We start from the raw sequence: 16,753 nt of genomic DNA, 5'->3' as shown, positions 1-16,753 counted from the left end.
AATTCATAAATCATAAATCATTTTTCTGTGAGTCTTTTTGTTCATTTGTTCATTTCATTGACCCATGTTTGGTGTACAGGTTTTTCTTTTCACCGTTTCTCATTACATTTGAAAACTATCCATTTTTTCCACAGACTCTTTGTGAGCAGTGGTGGAAGCTTCACATGTTTGAGCCAAGGTAACAAGAGAAAAAGAGAAAGAGAGACAGAGAGAGAGATTTTACTTGAGGCACGTTTTGCTTTTGCTTCATGATCCTGTTCCTTTTTGGGCAAATTTTCTTATCGACAACATTTTATTCAGCTGTATTCACACAGGTCTTTCCATGAGTTTGTGCTCACTTTTACCAGACAATTTCAGGACACAAGGGTGCACCGTTTGTCTGACTCATTTTCCTTTTTATATTCATTTTTTCAGTGAACCATTGCATTTAAACATGTCCACAGTGTGAAATAAACACATAATTTCCTTTCAACAAAAACATTGCAAAATTATCATTTGAAGCTACATCATAGAATTACATTATTCAATCCACATTTTGTATAAACGCCAATCAGAGCGTGTACAGACATCCAACCAGTGTTCATTAATCCAAGAGTTCCAAAGACATTTCATTTATTGTTGTAATAATGATTCCGTATTCGCAAACAGACATGGATAAAGCTCAACTGGACTCCCCCGTGCTGTCAACAAAGAACTACAAGTAGCAGACAACTACCTAGTGCCAGGTCCTCCTACCTCACCTGGGTGCCCGTCCCCGACATACACCACCTGTGCTCACATGCCCCATCACCAAGCGGGAATCACCATGGCAACTATGTCAGAGCTCGCTTTAGGTGGTGGTAGTCACACAGCAAATTCAAGAGTGTTAATTCAACTCGTATACTGTTAATTTTAACACTTTTACCATGTCATATGGGGTCCACACCAAAATGAGTCAAAACCACACTTTCCAAAGTGTAAAAGGCTCAACACTGGTAAAGTGATGTAACTCCTCATAGTTGAATTTGACAAAATTAACACTGATTAAGATTAGATTTTTTTTTTTTTACACTAGTGTATAGTGAAAAAATAATAACTCTATATTGCTATGTTTTAACACTTTATGAAGTAGAAGTAGTGTACAGTGTTCTTCATGTTACACTATTCAATAGTAACTCTTTCTTCACGAAATACAGTGTAAATGCTGTGGTCATTCTAGTTCATAATCCCTTTTACAAATGTAAAAGAATGAAAACCACCACAAAATTCCATTTCAACTTAACGTGTATTAAAACAATGCACATCATTCAATCAACACAAGTTCCATCCATCCATTTTCAAGCAGTCTAAGCATCCCAGACTGACACAATATTCCGTTCCTTCTGGGCACAAATCCCGAGGGAGGCTCCGGAACAGATGCAGCCAGAATCTCTCTCCTCCCGTGCCCCTTTTGCTTGCTAAACTTCAGGAAATGACAAATGCAGGTGAATATGGATGCAAATCAGATCAAGCACATCTGGTCACACCTCAGTAGGAGTTGTCACCTTCTCACTTTGAAATGTATGTCTTCTGGTCATCTCAGGCTATATAAACTTGGTGCTTTAACATTCGGGGAAATGGGCCAAGATGTGGTTGGGACATACTGCTGGAGGAGAGAGGCTTTTGGGCTGTGACCAGGGCAGGACTAGGCCCTGTCCATATCTTCTGTAACAAGAATAAACCTTGGTCTATATTCCAAAAACTCAGTGGGCTTCCCAAATGGATTAATTATTTATCATCATTATTTATCATCAAGGGATATATAATATTTTCTACAACAAGAGCATAACATTGTCCATACAGGGGACAATATATTCTTCTCTTTACTGTTGGTGGGTATCGAAGTGGTCAAAATAATCACACCTGGGACATTTCTTGTATAAAACTGGACAAATCAGTGGTTTTGTATAAATCTGCTGGGACAGAGGACAGGGGACTCAAAACTGTGACTGTCCAGGGTCAACAGGGACATTTGGTAACCCTAAGTTTACTGTAACTGTGCAAATTAGAGATGTAACAATAACCGAAATATGGTGTTATAATAACCTCAAAAGTCTCACAATAATATCGTGGCCATCGCAACATAACAAAACACACGTTCCTTTGCTTAAATGCAATGTTTTATAGTAGCAACAGTTTATACACATAGAGACATATACATACTGCATATCCCATGATTCATTTCAGTGCAGACAACATGAAGAAATATCAAAATCTTGTCAAAATATAAAAAAGTGTCCCATCTACAATTATATCATCCTCTTCAAAATATCCCAAGAAATATCACACCGTGAGATGCATATTGTGAAAATATTGTACCGTGAGATTTGGATATCATTACATCCCTAGTCAGGGTTGGGAAGGTTACTTTTAAAATGTATTCCCCTACAGATTCCAGATTACATACCCCAAAGTGTAGTTTGTAATGTAATCCATTAAATTACTTAAAGTGAGTAACGTAATCTGAATACTTTGTCTTACTTGATGTGCTGTAGAGAAACAAAGACTAGGATATCTTCACATAAGAAGTTTTGTCTGCTAAAAGAAAATAAAAAGCCCAGACTTTACTTAAGCATATTAAAAATATTACTGATAGAAGAGGAGGAGACACGGTCCACATGGCATGGATTTAGTCCTGTTAAATCCTGTTTTATACCTGGTTTATTCCTGTTAAATCCTGTTTTAGACCTGGTTTAGTCTGTTAAATCCTGATTTAGGCCTGGTTTAGTCCTGGTTTAGACCTGGTTTTAGTCCTGGTTTAGTCCTGGTTTAGACCTGGTTTTAGTCCTGGTTTAGTCCTGGTTTTAGACCTGGTTTAGACCTGGTTTATTCCTGGTTTAGTCCTGTTAAATCCTGTTTTAGACCTGGTTTAGGCCTGGTTTAGTCCTGGTTTAGTCCTGGTTTTAGACCTGGTTTAGACCTAGTTTAGTGTCCAGCAATGAGTGGAATTATGAAAAAAATAAATAAATAAAATCAATCAATAAATAAAATAGCCCAAAATGTGAAAACAGGAACATACCGCCATGTAATCCACTTATTTCAACAAAGTAACTGTAATCCAATTACCTCTCACTGAAACAGTAACTGTAACTGAATACAGATACTCATAATTTGTACTCTGATTACGTAACTCCGGTACATGTAATCTGTTACTCCCCAACACTGTCCCTAGAGCAAATATTTACACTTTACTTTGTACAGTAGTTGTAGAAGACAGAACCTTTGGCACGTGTCCAAGTGCTGAGCTCAGCAGCGTGGTGTACCTTTACGACAGTGGGAGTCGTAGTACGGCGCTGCTGACGTCACTCCTCGCACAGCGGCAGCAGCGGCGGCGGCAGTGGCGGATCTGCGAGCGGAGAGCAAAACTTACGGCCGCGGGATTAACCGACAAACACGGACTGGTAAATCTCTCATTGACCTTAACCTCTGCAGACGCGTGTCAATGAATATCCCGCGTGTTTGTGGTTACGTGGGTGCGTGAGTGCGTGTGTTTGTGTGTGTCACGTCACGTTATGGCCACGCCGCCCACTTACATAATTTAAGATAACGCTACAGGCTCCTCTCGTGTTTATCTACAATGCTTTGAGCTGCACTGAAATAATAACATGGTGTCATATAGTCTCAGTATTTAGGCATTGATCACACACAGGATACGCACTGTCCATGCACTCGCTCACATTTGTTTTTCTTCTGCTAATTAGCGTTTGTTTGTCTGCAGATGGGAAAAACAAAACGTCATGAAAGATTGTGACACTGAGGGGGATGAACAGGAAGAAATCTGGTGAGTCAAACCCCCAAAATTTAGCTATAGACTCTAGAGGTATATTATTACACATTCATAAACGTGTTAATTAAAACTACTGCTTGTATACTGTTTACAGTAATTGAGAAAAACATTACAGAGCCGATATTCTAAAAAAAAAAAAAAGATACCAGATAACCCTATGTTCTGTCAATCATGTCAGTTATTTCATTTTTGCCCCTTACCACCTCTTTTGGATAACTGAGATATGTTTGTATTACTATATTACTATATTTTATTTTGACTTGTACATATGCATTTAGATCATTTTGCCTTATTTGACACCAGTCTCTTGATATTTTTGGTACTTATTTAGAATTTATTATTACCATTATATTTTTGCTCTTTGTTATTATAATATATTTGTGATGTGTGAGCTACTGTGTCCAAATAATTTCCCTTGTGGATCAATAAAGTCCAAAGCCCTCCTTAATATTAAAAGATGATGTTCTCCTATCAGTCAGAATCACATAATAACTTAACTATGAGAAAAATAAATCCTTAACAATATTTAGAGGACAATTAGGGAACATTTAAAGCTAAAAATAAGAATTGATCGTGTCATCATTGTGTAATTATAATTAAAAGCTTATTATCTCAATTTACGAATTCCTTTTTGGAGTTTCTAAGGCAATGTTTCCCAAAGACTGGGTTATGACCATCAGGTGGGTCACAAGAGATTTTTTTTGGGTCGCCTTGTCACGATCTGCATGTAGGTCTCCAATATACAGTTCTGACACATGTTGAAATGTTAAGACATGTTTTATATAATTTCTAATCTTTTTGTCATTATTTTATTGACTATTTTGTTCCAATATTGCTGGTTCAATTGAATGTTGAAAAGAAAAAGAAATGGGCTACATGCTGCTTCAATGACTGTTTTTCTTTCTTTAAAACTTGAGTAATACTAATTGTTCAGAGACATGATCACTCCGTCAACAATAAAATTATCCTCATTATTGTTCAATAATGATCAAATCCACCTTTATTTTGTGATTTACAAATAATGTCTAATTGACTTGGTTCGTGAAGGTTAGTAACTTTTAAAATATGGGTCCCCAGAAAAGAAGAAGTTTGATCTAAGGCGTACAGTGGTTATTTTTCTGGTCACTGACACTGCATTATTCATGGGTTTCAGCTTCCTGTTATATTCAACATTTTGAGGACTTTTTCCGACTCAGAAGATATTATATTGTAAATTGTTAATCGCTATGGCAACACTCTTAATTTCTCATCACTCTGTAAGCCATGCACTGACAGTGACCTGATTGTTTTGTTGTGTAGTGATGAAAACGAGGAGGAGGTTCCAATGAGGAGAAGTTTCTCGGTTGAAGACCTGCTCGATGAGGTGGAGAAGATCTGTTACGATGCCTCAGGGTCATCTAAGGTCAGAGGTCACTTCACTTCAGCCACATAGATTTTCCATTTGGGATTTTAGTGTAACAGACTGGTAATAGGCTGTGTTCACAGACCTTTACAGGGCCTGTATTACGCTGTTTCCTGATCTATGTTAGAATGTTGTTTCCTCATCAGACCTGGAGTTGTGTTTTGTTTCATTTACACATGTTTAACACACAAATCCTGTATATTTACACTGAGTTCGTTTGTCAAACTCTGTTCCACCTTATGATGTCATGTGGTAATACAAGAAGTACTCCACTGTGTTTTTAAACTCCAGACACTTTCACTAGAATCATTTGGATCATGTCAGCCCTGGAATTGCCAATCTCAACTAAACAAAAGGTAAAAGGTAACAGTTAACTTAGTACATGACATAGAGCATTTTGAGCTTTGGAAATAAAAAGACTAATTATAAAGGATTACTCAGACATGTGTGAATGAAACAAAACACAACTCTAGGTCTGTTTTTGAGGAGGTAAAAACATGGTTTAAAGCTCACAAGAGTCAATTTTGCATAATATTGGACCATTAATTGCCAACATCTCTTTATGTAATTTGCTTGTGTTTACTGAGTGAGCTGTTCAAGTTGCTTATTTTATTAGTCATGACACCACCTACACAGAATTTTGACTTGATGAAGTAAAATTACTAAACATTTATGCAATTTTTTGTGAACGCAGCCAGATATTAAGGAGAAGGAGCCAGTTCACACACAAACATTTTAACACAAGCTGTAAATATTTTTGCTGAATGTCAGTTTATGTTAAAAACTTCAGTGGAATAGTTGTCTATACTCCTCTGCTCTGAGAAAACACTGGTTCATGTAGTCTTTCAAGTAACTTTTGCATATTTTCTGTCCTCTTATGGATCATGATTAAGTCTGTAGTTAATAAAGACTGATTGATTTCAACCTATTGTACACTGTTTACTGTATGAAGCACAACATTCTTCTTCGTTATTACCCCTCAGTGCTGAATTGTGTGTTACAGGTGGAGATGGTGGTACGACTGTGGAAAGACGGCTTCACTATAAATGATGGAGAGTTTCGGAGTTACTCTGTGCCTGAAAACCAGGACTTTTTGGATGCCATCAAAAGGGGGTAGGTCCCAAACAGAAGCTTACACTCATATTCTTTTAGTTTAGTTATTATGGATCATGCTTATTGTAATTTTCTTATAATATTAACAATAGTTTATCAATGGCCTTATGAAAGGTTGAAGTACATATCATGTATTCGTATTAATATTTTCAATGTACAGTGCTTAAAAATGCAAAATAATGGGAAAGAGTCTGTAACTGGTGAATGTGATCAATGTTTTCAACAAGGTCTGTGGACCCACTTCACTGTAAGAATTAAGATCTTTGAATAACTGTAAAAATGCAGGATGAATACGTTTAATGCCCTGCTGTGGAACATTTGAGACAAAGCAACAACAGCTTTATAGAGACTAGCAGGAGCGTTTAGTGCACCTTCATTTAATGGTATTGTATTAATCTTAGCCTATAACAAAATATGTAGTTGAAAAACTGCATTTTTGTTTCCATTTTACACTTTTACATTAACCACAGTGTCCTTAAATAACATAGATAAGGGAATTCATCATTTTATTCCCAAAGTCAAACTCATTACTCTGTCAAACAGAATCAGCAGTAGAGATGTCCTCCGGCGCCCCCCACAGTGACCACTGCAGCATGACACTTGTTAATATTAATTTGTCTTTCTGATGGATATGACTTCACTGACCATCTGTTCATAGTGTGGGCACGATACGAAAATTCCAAAACTACTCAATACTCAATACCGATTCTGATACCGATTCTTATAAAACCACTCTTTATTCAGACAATAGAACGTAATTTTCAAGATTAAATCATAGTACTTTCTTTTCTTTTCCCATGTGGTCTTATCTGTGTAATCCCTCAGTGGTCCTGGAAGGTTCCATAGTGATCCATGGGTGTATACTAGTCTATGTGCTCTGATACTTTTTCTGACACAGCTCAAAATCGTTCTAAAGCGATTCAGGAAAGGCTAATTATTGGCCTGTTAATGTGACAACCCTAATCTGTTTTAGGGAGCTTCCATCTGAGTGGGAGAGCAGAGCAGAGGAAGAGGAGCTAGAAATCAGCGTGGAAGATTTCACAGAAGAACCATATGTCCCCAAAAAGAAAGCATTTCACCCTTTCAGTGGACGCGGATACAGACTGGGCAGGTGAGATTTTGTGTTTCTCCTTGCACAGCATATGATTTAACATTGGAGTAAAAATAGCTCTCACACCTCAAGTGGTGGAGCTAATTTTAGAACAACGCAATTCATTTTTTCACCACTGGATGTCAGTCTAAATTATTATTACTAACTGGTCTGACATAGCCGCTAAATATTCCGCCAGCATTACAATTGCAGATCTCTTGTGTTTTATTGAATTGTGTACGAATAAATTATCTACTTGTATTTCTGCAGTTGATGTTTTAGCTCATTTTAGAACAACGCAATTCACTTTTACACCACTGGATGTCGGTCTAAATCCAGTTTTATTATTCCAAGCTGGTCTGATAAACAGTCCAAATATTTCACCACCTTTACAAATGCAGATCGCTTGTGTATTATTGAGTTTGTACGAATTAATATCTACTTAAATTTTCTGCAGTCGTTATTTTAGCTCATTTCAGAACAACGCAATTCACTTTTATACCACTGGATGTCAGTCTAAATTCAGCTTTATTTTTACGTGCTGGTCTGACATCGCAGCTAAATATTCCACCACCATTACAATTGCAGATCGCTTGTGCATTATTGAACCATGCAAGAATAAATTATCTGTTAGTATTTGCTCCAGTTGTTGTTGCATGTCCTGATTTGACGTCTAAATTGTCTTCATTACAAAGCGTGCGTACCATAGCCTGCACTGTAAAACCAGCACTGGGCGGCTAATCTTTTGTGTTGTGTTATGTCCAGTGTTGCGCCCAGAGTAGTGGCCAGGTCACCATCTGTGCATGAGGATGGAGAATCTGCTCCTATTCCCATGGTAACACTAGACCACGCCCTGCCCGTTACCTCGCTGCAGATTTGGTTGGCTGATGGCAGGAGACTGGTACAAAGGTTTAACTTATCGCATCGGTAGGTATAATGTATATTTATATGTGCATACTGTTTTGTTTACCGCAATGAGAGGCAGGGCTGCTCACAGACAGGGACAGAAGCCGGTCTTCTTGTATGAAATTTGCTGTGTTTTTAATATTATACATGTAAAAGTCCTGGATCTTTTATTTATTATTTTCAGTTTTCACACCAGTCTTCAGTGGGTGGAGAGAGAGAGTTTTTCCTACTGTTTACATGGTATTTTTATATATTTACAAAAAAGATGTTATGAATTAGATCTATTTTCTATTAATATTTATGAATCTAATTATGCTTAACCTTTTATTTATTATTTTCCATTTTCACATCATCTTGCATAATGGATGGAGAGAGATAATTTTTCCTATTGTTTACATGGTATTTTTATATATTTGCGAAAAAGCAGTTGTACATTAGTTTTATTATTATTATTATGAATCAAAAAATGCAGGATCTTTAATTTATTGGTTTCCATTTTCACAACATCTTATATAGTGGATGGAGAGAGACAGTTTTTCCTATTGTTTACATGATATTTTTTATATATTCAAGGAAAAACTGTTGTAAATTTGTTGTATTTTTAATGTTATGAATTTAAAAATGCTGAACCTTTAATTATTATTTTCCGTTTTCACAACATCTTATATAGTGGGTGGAGAGAGACAGTTTTTCCTATTGTTTACATGGTATTTTTTATATATTCAAGAAAAAGCTCTTTCTAAAACCTTGACTAAAACCTTGATTTATTCGCTACAGTACAACAAAAATCTGTACTGTACTTTTAGTTAGTTAGTTTAGTTAGGTACCCCCTCATCTCTAATACATACTGCAGCTGTATAGAATATTATCATGTTATCTGAAATTTAGTAATATATGAAATCCCCAAATACAGTAAATCAGCACAGTAATATAAATGGCTTCGTTATATTGTATTTTGATAATTTAGTCTGCCCAGATTCCCACTCTACTACTCTATATCTGGATTTGTGTTTCCTTGATAGGCACCATTTTGAGGACTTTTGACCATTCAAAAGATATGCAATTTTGTTATGAATTATAAATTACTATGGCAACAGTCCTAGTTAACATTTAAAGATAAAATTGTGGATTAAAAACCTTTCAGTCACACAGTCGCACAGCTAAACAGGATCATTATTATGATGTTTTAAATTATTATTTGCTATGACAACATTGTACATTTTTTTTATCACTCTTAAAGGTGCACTGTGCAACTTTTCTGGTGGAGGGTCTGCTACATATTTGTCTCCATGGAGATGCTTAACCTGGAATGTTCCATGTTAGCGTTTATTAATTACGGGTGTTTCTATTGCTGAAAAATTCAATAATTCTTTCTATGAATAAGGACGCCTCTCCACAGATCTGACCTGTAATGTGGTGTAGTACTGTAACCTGCTTGTCTCCCTCATGATAGATAAGTTTAATCTATACTGTAGAACATTGTAGACAAAGCAGTGGTGTTTCCATGGAAACAAGCAGGTGGCGGACCCTCTTCTAGAAATGTTACACAGTGCACCTTTTAACCCATGGATATGCTTTTTTTTTACAGTACAATTCACGATTATGCTTTATTTTTTGTTCAGTTCTAAATCTTCAAAGCATAAAATTTCTGTGCCCCGCTTTTAAGATCACTAGAGACATTTTTTTTTTTTTTTTTTTAAGATGACATAATTCTTTGTTCTGGATTGGAAGAGCATGTTATCTCTCTCACCATTGTAGTGAACTGGGCTGCTCAAAACATAATCTGAGATGTAGCAAAGGAGCGCAGGATCTATAAAATCCCCAGAGAGACATTGCGTAACTCCAATGCTGCATTTATGTAACAGGGTTAGCAGCTAAAGCATACAGCGCTGAAGCCCTCCCAGCCCCGAGCTATAGCATTTGGCCCACCACGAACTGCTCATAAGGGGAGGCTCTTCATCAATTATACATGATTTTACTAGTATGGAGCTTTGAAGTGGAGTCAGCGCCAGTATTAAGCCACAGATACTTGGCAACGGGAGAGAAATGTTCCACGGGGGGCTTTTGTTGTCCCGGAAATCAAGTGTTGAACAAATTAGGGGAAGTATCTGCTATTTTTCTGACAAATATGGCGTTTGTGAGTCCATTTTTAGTCATGTTCAAATGTAGTAGACTTTAGAGAAGACTGAAATATTAATTGCCCTCCTAGCACGTACTCTTTAAAACGCCTATGGAGGGCTATACCACAAAGCATGTTCTGTCCTTGGATTTCAGAGTGATGCAAATCTAGTGCCGTTGCCATGGAAATTAATAATTTAAACAAAATATATGTATTTTTTAATGGGCAAAAGTCTTCAATATGTCACATTTAAACATGCATTGTGTAGCTTTTCTAGTGGAGGGTTTGTCAAAATGCTTTTCTCTGTGGTCTGATGGGTTTTTTTTGTCTTGAAAGTTTCACAGTATGGCATTAAACCTTTCTATCTTCATGCAGACCAAACCAGACCAAGTTACAGGTCAAATTTGTGCAGAGGCGACCCCACTCACAGTCAGAATGTCTGTTTTACTATGTATATTTGAGCTATAAAACCACCTGTAGTTTAATAAATGTAAAGTAGAGATGTTTAATGTCATACTGCGGAACATTCCAGCCAGAGCAATGACACATCCATAGAAACAAGAAGGTGACGGACCCTCAACCAAAAAGTTACATAGTGCACCTATAGAATTTAAACAGGAATTTGAACCCCACAATGCATACTAGAGACAGGATATATTCAGTTAAATGCATTGTGTATCTTTGTTGTTGTTTTCATCATTTAGTATCTGACTTTATTGTTCAACTTAGAATTGCCAAAGTACAAAAAGAAAAAAGTCTCCATTTTATTTTATTGCACAAAATAATAGCACTTTCTGATAATGATCAAGGCTATAATTACTCAATGTCCAGTTTTATCCTGTCTGATGTGTTTTTCCAGTATTGATATTTGTTGAGATGTTGAATTTTGAATCAATTAGTGGGTGTTTCCCAATTGCCAGGATCCTCAGCTTCTGAACCACTTCTGACAGATCCATGTCATCAGAGCTCTACCCAGTGCTGTTCCAATTCCCCCAAAGCCCTCACATCCTTCGCACTCCACTCCTCCGTTTGGCTCTTTTACCAAGGATGCACGGGTGGATCCTTAGCCGCCTCAGAGCGCTGCAAATTGCCCACAATGCATCGCAACCTCATCTTTTATAAACTTTATTTAAGCAGTAAAATGCATTTTAATCAAATACAACTTTGCTGCTGTCGCCACATTGCCTCAGATCACGCTATTATCAGATCAGTGAATTAAAATCAGGACAAATGCAGCAAAATCTCTTAAAGAAGAGGATTGGAATGCAATTAGCCTATCATCCGAAAATGTTTTAGCCTGTGGAGACTAATGATCAGCCTAAACAACTCAATAACAGATGATTCCCTCAGCCTTTATTATTCACGTTTTAATGCCTGTGACACATAAAATCACCTCTGAACACTTTATATTTGTAGAAGCATTGATGTTTATGAAAATTCAGAGGTTTTTTTTGCATGTGATCTGGTCACATGATACAGCGCAGTCGGAAAAATTTCCACAGTGTACCTTGTGTTTAACCTGTTTGTTTTTGTTCTTAGGATCACTGATGTCCAAGATTTCGTCACGCGTTGTCAGAGGAGCTGCCCCCCTTTCGTCCTCACCACGTCGATACCATTTCGAGAGCTGAGCGACCTGGACTTGAGCCTGGAGGAAGCAGATTTAACCAACGCAGTGATCGTGCAGAGACCTCTCAACACACAGGCAGCCTTTGGTCACTCCTCCTGACCCCATACAGGTCCAATACAGCTCAAATACAGCTCCAACACAGCTCCAGTACAGCTCCATCACTCACACACACATAGATTATTCTGTCCTTCAATATTTACACTGATTGGAAGCTCAAGGCTGCGTATAACTCACTATCCATTGACTCAGCAGTGTCTCTTCCCAACCTCACTAAGACACTGTGGTGGAAAATCTACTCTATTGTGTTACTTAAGTAAAAGTATAGATACTAGAGCACAAATACTCAAGTAAAAGTATTAAAGTACCTGTGTAAAAATGTTCTTAAAGGTGCACTGTGCAACTTTTTGGTTGTCACCTTCTTGTTTCTATGGAGATGTCATTTCTCTGCCTGGAATGTTCCACAGTGTGACATGAAACAGATCTGCTTTACGTTATTCAGTTGAGGCTTTTTGAGGTTTATAGTTCAAAAATACCTAGAAAAACAGACATTCTGACTGTGAGTGGGGTCGCCTCTCCACAGAGCTGACCTGTACCTTGGTCTGGTTTGGTCTTCATGAAGATAAAAAGGTTTAATGTCATACTGTGAAACATTCCAGACAAACAATAACATCTCCATGGAGAAAAACATTTGAAGGACCCTCCACCAAAAAAGTTACTCAATGCACCTTTAAGTAAAAATACAGATACCAGAGCAAAAAAAATACTCAAGTGTCACATGAAAAAAATCTGCTCAAAAAATCTGTTTAAAAATGTACTTAAAGAGTAAAAAGTAAAAGTATTTTACAGATTTTGAGGTCTCATATGGCTTCAAATGTAGTGATTTTGATACAGATTTGTGCTGAATTTTTTCAACAGGAACAGTTAAATCGATTATTTACTTGTAGATTTTTTTTTGCTTAAACTATGAATGTGTTAAAAAAAAACAACAAAAAAACAACTCTCAGCCTTTTCAGCTCTCAAACTATAATAAGAAACACTTTTAACTTTTCAGTCCTCAAAAATGTAGTGGAGTAGAAAGTACAGATACCTGCTCTCAAATGTAGTGAAGTAAAAGTAAAGTGTCCACTTTAAATTCTACTTAAGTACAGTACAGGTACCTAAAATATACTTACAGTACAGTACTTCACTACTTCATTACTTTCCACCACTGCTAAGACAGATATGCATTGTGCTAACTTAGTACTCTAGGGATGTAGAATTTTAGTCATTTTTAAAGTCACAGTATGTAACTTTTTAGCTTTTTGCTAATTGCACTGAAAAATTTGTCTTTAGTCTGAGCGTGCTTGTGATCTTCATAAATCTGAGGAGGGCTTCTTCCTGCTTGTTTCCATGGAAATGTAGTTGTTTTGGCTATAATATTTCACAGTATGGCATTAAACTCATTCATCACCACGGAGATTGTTCCGAAGTATGTACTGCCTCCAGAAAGATACATACTGTACCTTTAAAATCTTTTTATTTTATTTATTTATTTTTTTTTTACAAATTTATTTTTGTGGAAATTATTTTACAACTTTCAGAATTGTTGTTGCCATAAACAGCAGATTCTCAGTGCTACGACTACTTTATTTTGCTGTTACCAAGGTTTTGTTTCTCCTCTTAATAGAGCAATGACAGGAAAAGTTAATGGGCTCTATTCACACTTACGTCACAAAACCGGAAGACATCTGGAAACGTGTGGATGACAACTCTTCCTTTGGGCTCTGTTGGCGATAGTAACTCTGGGAAATCTGGGAAAACTGAGAAAGTGGGCCGGTTTTCTTCATCTAGATATCATTGTATTCTTTATTTTTTTCCTTTTATAATCTGCCTATAAATTTATTATAATTTGTCTTAAAATTGAAGATACGATCAGAGAGTCCCGTCTCCCATGGAAAGCTTTGGCAGGTTGTGAAGATGCTGCTGATTCCACGGTTTTATCACATGCCCAGTGTCGGGAACTACACCGGAACTCGTCATCCGCATGTTTCCAAATGTCTTCCGGTAAGTGTGAATAGAGCCTATTAAAACATTAACAACAGTCAGTGGCAATTTCAACCTAAAAAAACAAAACAACTTTTATTGGCACAAATAACAGGCAAACAGACAAAAATATGGAGATTCTTTATTCACTCACTTTACCTTATCAATTTTATTCAACCTTTAGTTACATTTTAGGATTCATTTTTATTATATTTTTTAACATAAGTCATTTATAAGATGCACAATTTCATAGTTTTCTCTGATGACATCCCTACATGGTACCACTTTTATCAGAACACTATCAAACACATTATATTTCTTAATTTTTAGGTCAGTATTCACCTGCCTATATACTACAATGATATAATAATATAACTGAGATTAAAATAAATGCAGTTTTAACTATCACTAATGCAAAACACAACATAATTTTACATAGAAGTACACCAGCACTTCGTAAGTCTTCCCAAACAGCTTTCAGACAGATCTCTGCACTAAAATGAATGGGGCTAGTACGACACTGCATCTTGTGATCCTGTATTATGGAAAAGCTATATTTATGACGCATGCTGTTTTGTTTACATACTCTGAGGAGGAAAATGTGATGATGGCGTATTTAAAATGGCCAGACTGTTCTGTGAGTATCATGTCATGCTAGTATTTTTCATGGATTGCCTTTATTTGGAGTTGAATGTACCTCAATATCTTAATTAAGCTAGAATAAAAATCCTTACTTTATGCAATTTGTTGTGGGGTGATTCTTGTCTGATTTTGGTTAATATCACATTTTCTAGTTTTGTTTTTATAGTCACACTTAAAGGGCCTGTATTACGTTATTTTCTATGTTATAATGTAGTTTCCTCATCACAAACAGACCTGGAGTTGTGTTTTTTTTTTTCATTCATATGTTCAACACACAAACTTTGCATATTCAGGCTTTAGAGTTCTTCTCCCAAACTTGAAAACTACCTCTTCATGACATCACAAGGTCGAACAGAGCATTTTGAGCGTAGTAGTCCAATGAGGTTCATTTGGTCTTCCGATAATTTATCTTTTTTGGTTCTTTTTTCAGACCAAGAGTTTGTTTTCATACCTGACAGATTTCACTGCTCACTAGTAGAGTAATGTAATTATATTCAAATCTCTCGGTACGATATTATCACGATATATATCTCATGGTATGATATTTATTGCAATATTTTGGAAAGGTTAATCGAATTGTAGATAGGAGACTTTTTTGCTTTTAAAATACCTCGACAAGATTTTGGTGTGAATTTTTACTGTCATAATCCCAAGAATTCAAGTCAAAAACATATTTCTTCATGTTGTCTGCAGTGAAATGAATCATTGGATATGTAGTTCCCGATGTTTATAAGCTGTTACTACTATAAAACCATGAATTTAGCAAAGAACTTATGATCTTGAATATTGTGACAGCCCACAATATTATTGAGACTTTTGACAATACGATATCATAATATTTTGGTTATTGTTACATCCCTACTCACTAGTGATCTTCCTCAGCGTGGTCATAAAAGTAATGTCATATACGGAACACCCTGCATGTCCTGCAATAAAACATACATCGAGGAAACAGGGAGGGCATTCAGTACATGAAAAAAGAAACATAGGGCACAATGTGAGAAGGAAACAGAGAAGGAAAAACATGGGCAACAAAACACAAAGTATGACACGAACAACTCAAATCGACCATTTGTGACACTGTAAAACAGAGATGCACATTGTGGACTTAGACGGAGCAAACATCACTGGGACAGAGGACGACAAACATCGCCGCTGGATTAAAGAGGCAATCAAAATACAGAAGCATGCCCATGGGACGATAAACCGGGACGAGGGGGCTTTTTTACTCTCACACACCTGGGATACTGTCCTGAGGAAGAGGAATTGTAGACTGTAGACTGTGAAACCTGTATAAATTAGCTGGGCGGACACCTCACAGCAACATCACGTAAACACTCTGAGGAAGAACGCAGGGAACACTCCAAACGGTCAGGTATAAAAACAAACCCTTGGTCATAGAGCATTTTGACTTTTGGAGACGTAGACAGACTAATAATAAAAAGTTACTCAAACGTGTGAATGAAATAAAAAGCAACTCCAGGTCTGTTTTTGAAACAACATTATAACATGACTAAAAGCTCACAAGAGTCAGTTTTGTGTAATGTAGGATCTTTAAAATTCACACTAGGATTCAGTTCACAGTGCACAGTCAGAGAGCAGCAAGATTTTAGAGAAGACTGAAATCTGAATTGCTAAACTACAGTAACAGAAGAGCATGCATTTCAAAAGTCTGAACTACAGTGTTGGCAAGTTTTATAACATTTGATCCCAATCTGTTAGGTTACAGATTAGGGATGTAACAATAACCGAAATATTGTGATATCATATCGTCAAAGTTCTCACAATAATATCGTGGACCATCTCAATATATCGAATTACAAGTCGAGTTGCTTAAATTAAGAGTTATGGTGCAGAAATAGACAGAGGGAACTACATAGACCATGATCCTTTGCTCCATTTCAGTGTTGACTACAAAAAGAAATAACAGTTCTAACACTTTTAAGTCTTAGTTCTGTGGATTAAGTCTTGTCAAGGCATTTTAAGTATATCATTACAAACCTATTACAGATATTTTCCTTTACAAA

General features: G+C 36.5%; 1 protein-coding gene across 1 annotated transcript; it reads left to right on the top strand.

Moving 5' to 3' along the window:
- Positions 1 to 3,319: 3,319 nt before the first annotated feature.
- Positions 3,320 to 14,827, top strand: ubxn2a (UBX domain protein 2A). Its single transcript, XM_055149650.1, has 7 exons — positions 3,320 to 3,419; positions 3,737 to 3,799; positions 5,105 to 5,207; positions 6,211 to 6,320; positions 7,294 to 7,431; positions 8,176 to 8,337; positions 11,975 to 14,827. Exons 2-7 carry the CDS (start codon positions 3,756 to 3,758, stop codon positions 12,159 to 12,161), a joined length of 744 nt encoding a protein of 247 aa, XP_055005625.1. The 5' UTR covers positions 3,320 to 3,419; positions 3,737 to 3,755; the 3' UTR covers positions 12,162 to 14,827.
- The last annotated feature ends 1,926 nt before the right edge of the window (positions 14,828 to 16,753 follow it).

The sequence above is a fragment of the Boleophthalmus pectinirostris genome, unplaced genomic scaffold (genome assembly GCF_026225935.1).
Source record: "Boleophthalmus pectinirostris isolate CB_2022bp ecotype Guang Dong unplaced genomic scaffold, ASM2622593v1 HiC_scaffold_13, whole genome shotgun sequence".
Taxonomy (NCBI): Eukaryota; Metazoa; Chordata; class Actinopteri; order Gobiiformes; family Gobiidae; genus Boleophthalmus; species Boleophthalmus pectinirostris.
The sequence above is the reverse complement of the archived record's forward strand: the minus strand, read 5'-3'. Positions and strand labels throughout refer to the sequence as shown.

Excerpts from the sequence above, each read along its gene's own strand:
- ubxn2a (XM_055149650.1), top strand. The coding sequence starts at position 3,756 with ATGAAAGATTGTGACACTGAGGGGGATGAACAGGAAGAAATCTG. Across the intron at positions 3,800-5,104 it reads GATGAACAGGAAGAAATCTG|TGATGAAAACGAGGAGGAGG; the intron begins GTGAGTCAAACC and ends TTTGTTGTGTAG. Across the intron at positions 7,432-8,175 it reads CGCGGATACAGACTGGGCAG|TGTTGCGCCCAGAGTAGTGG; the intron begins GTGAGATTTTGT and ends TGTTATGTCCAG.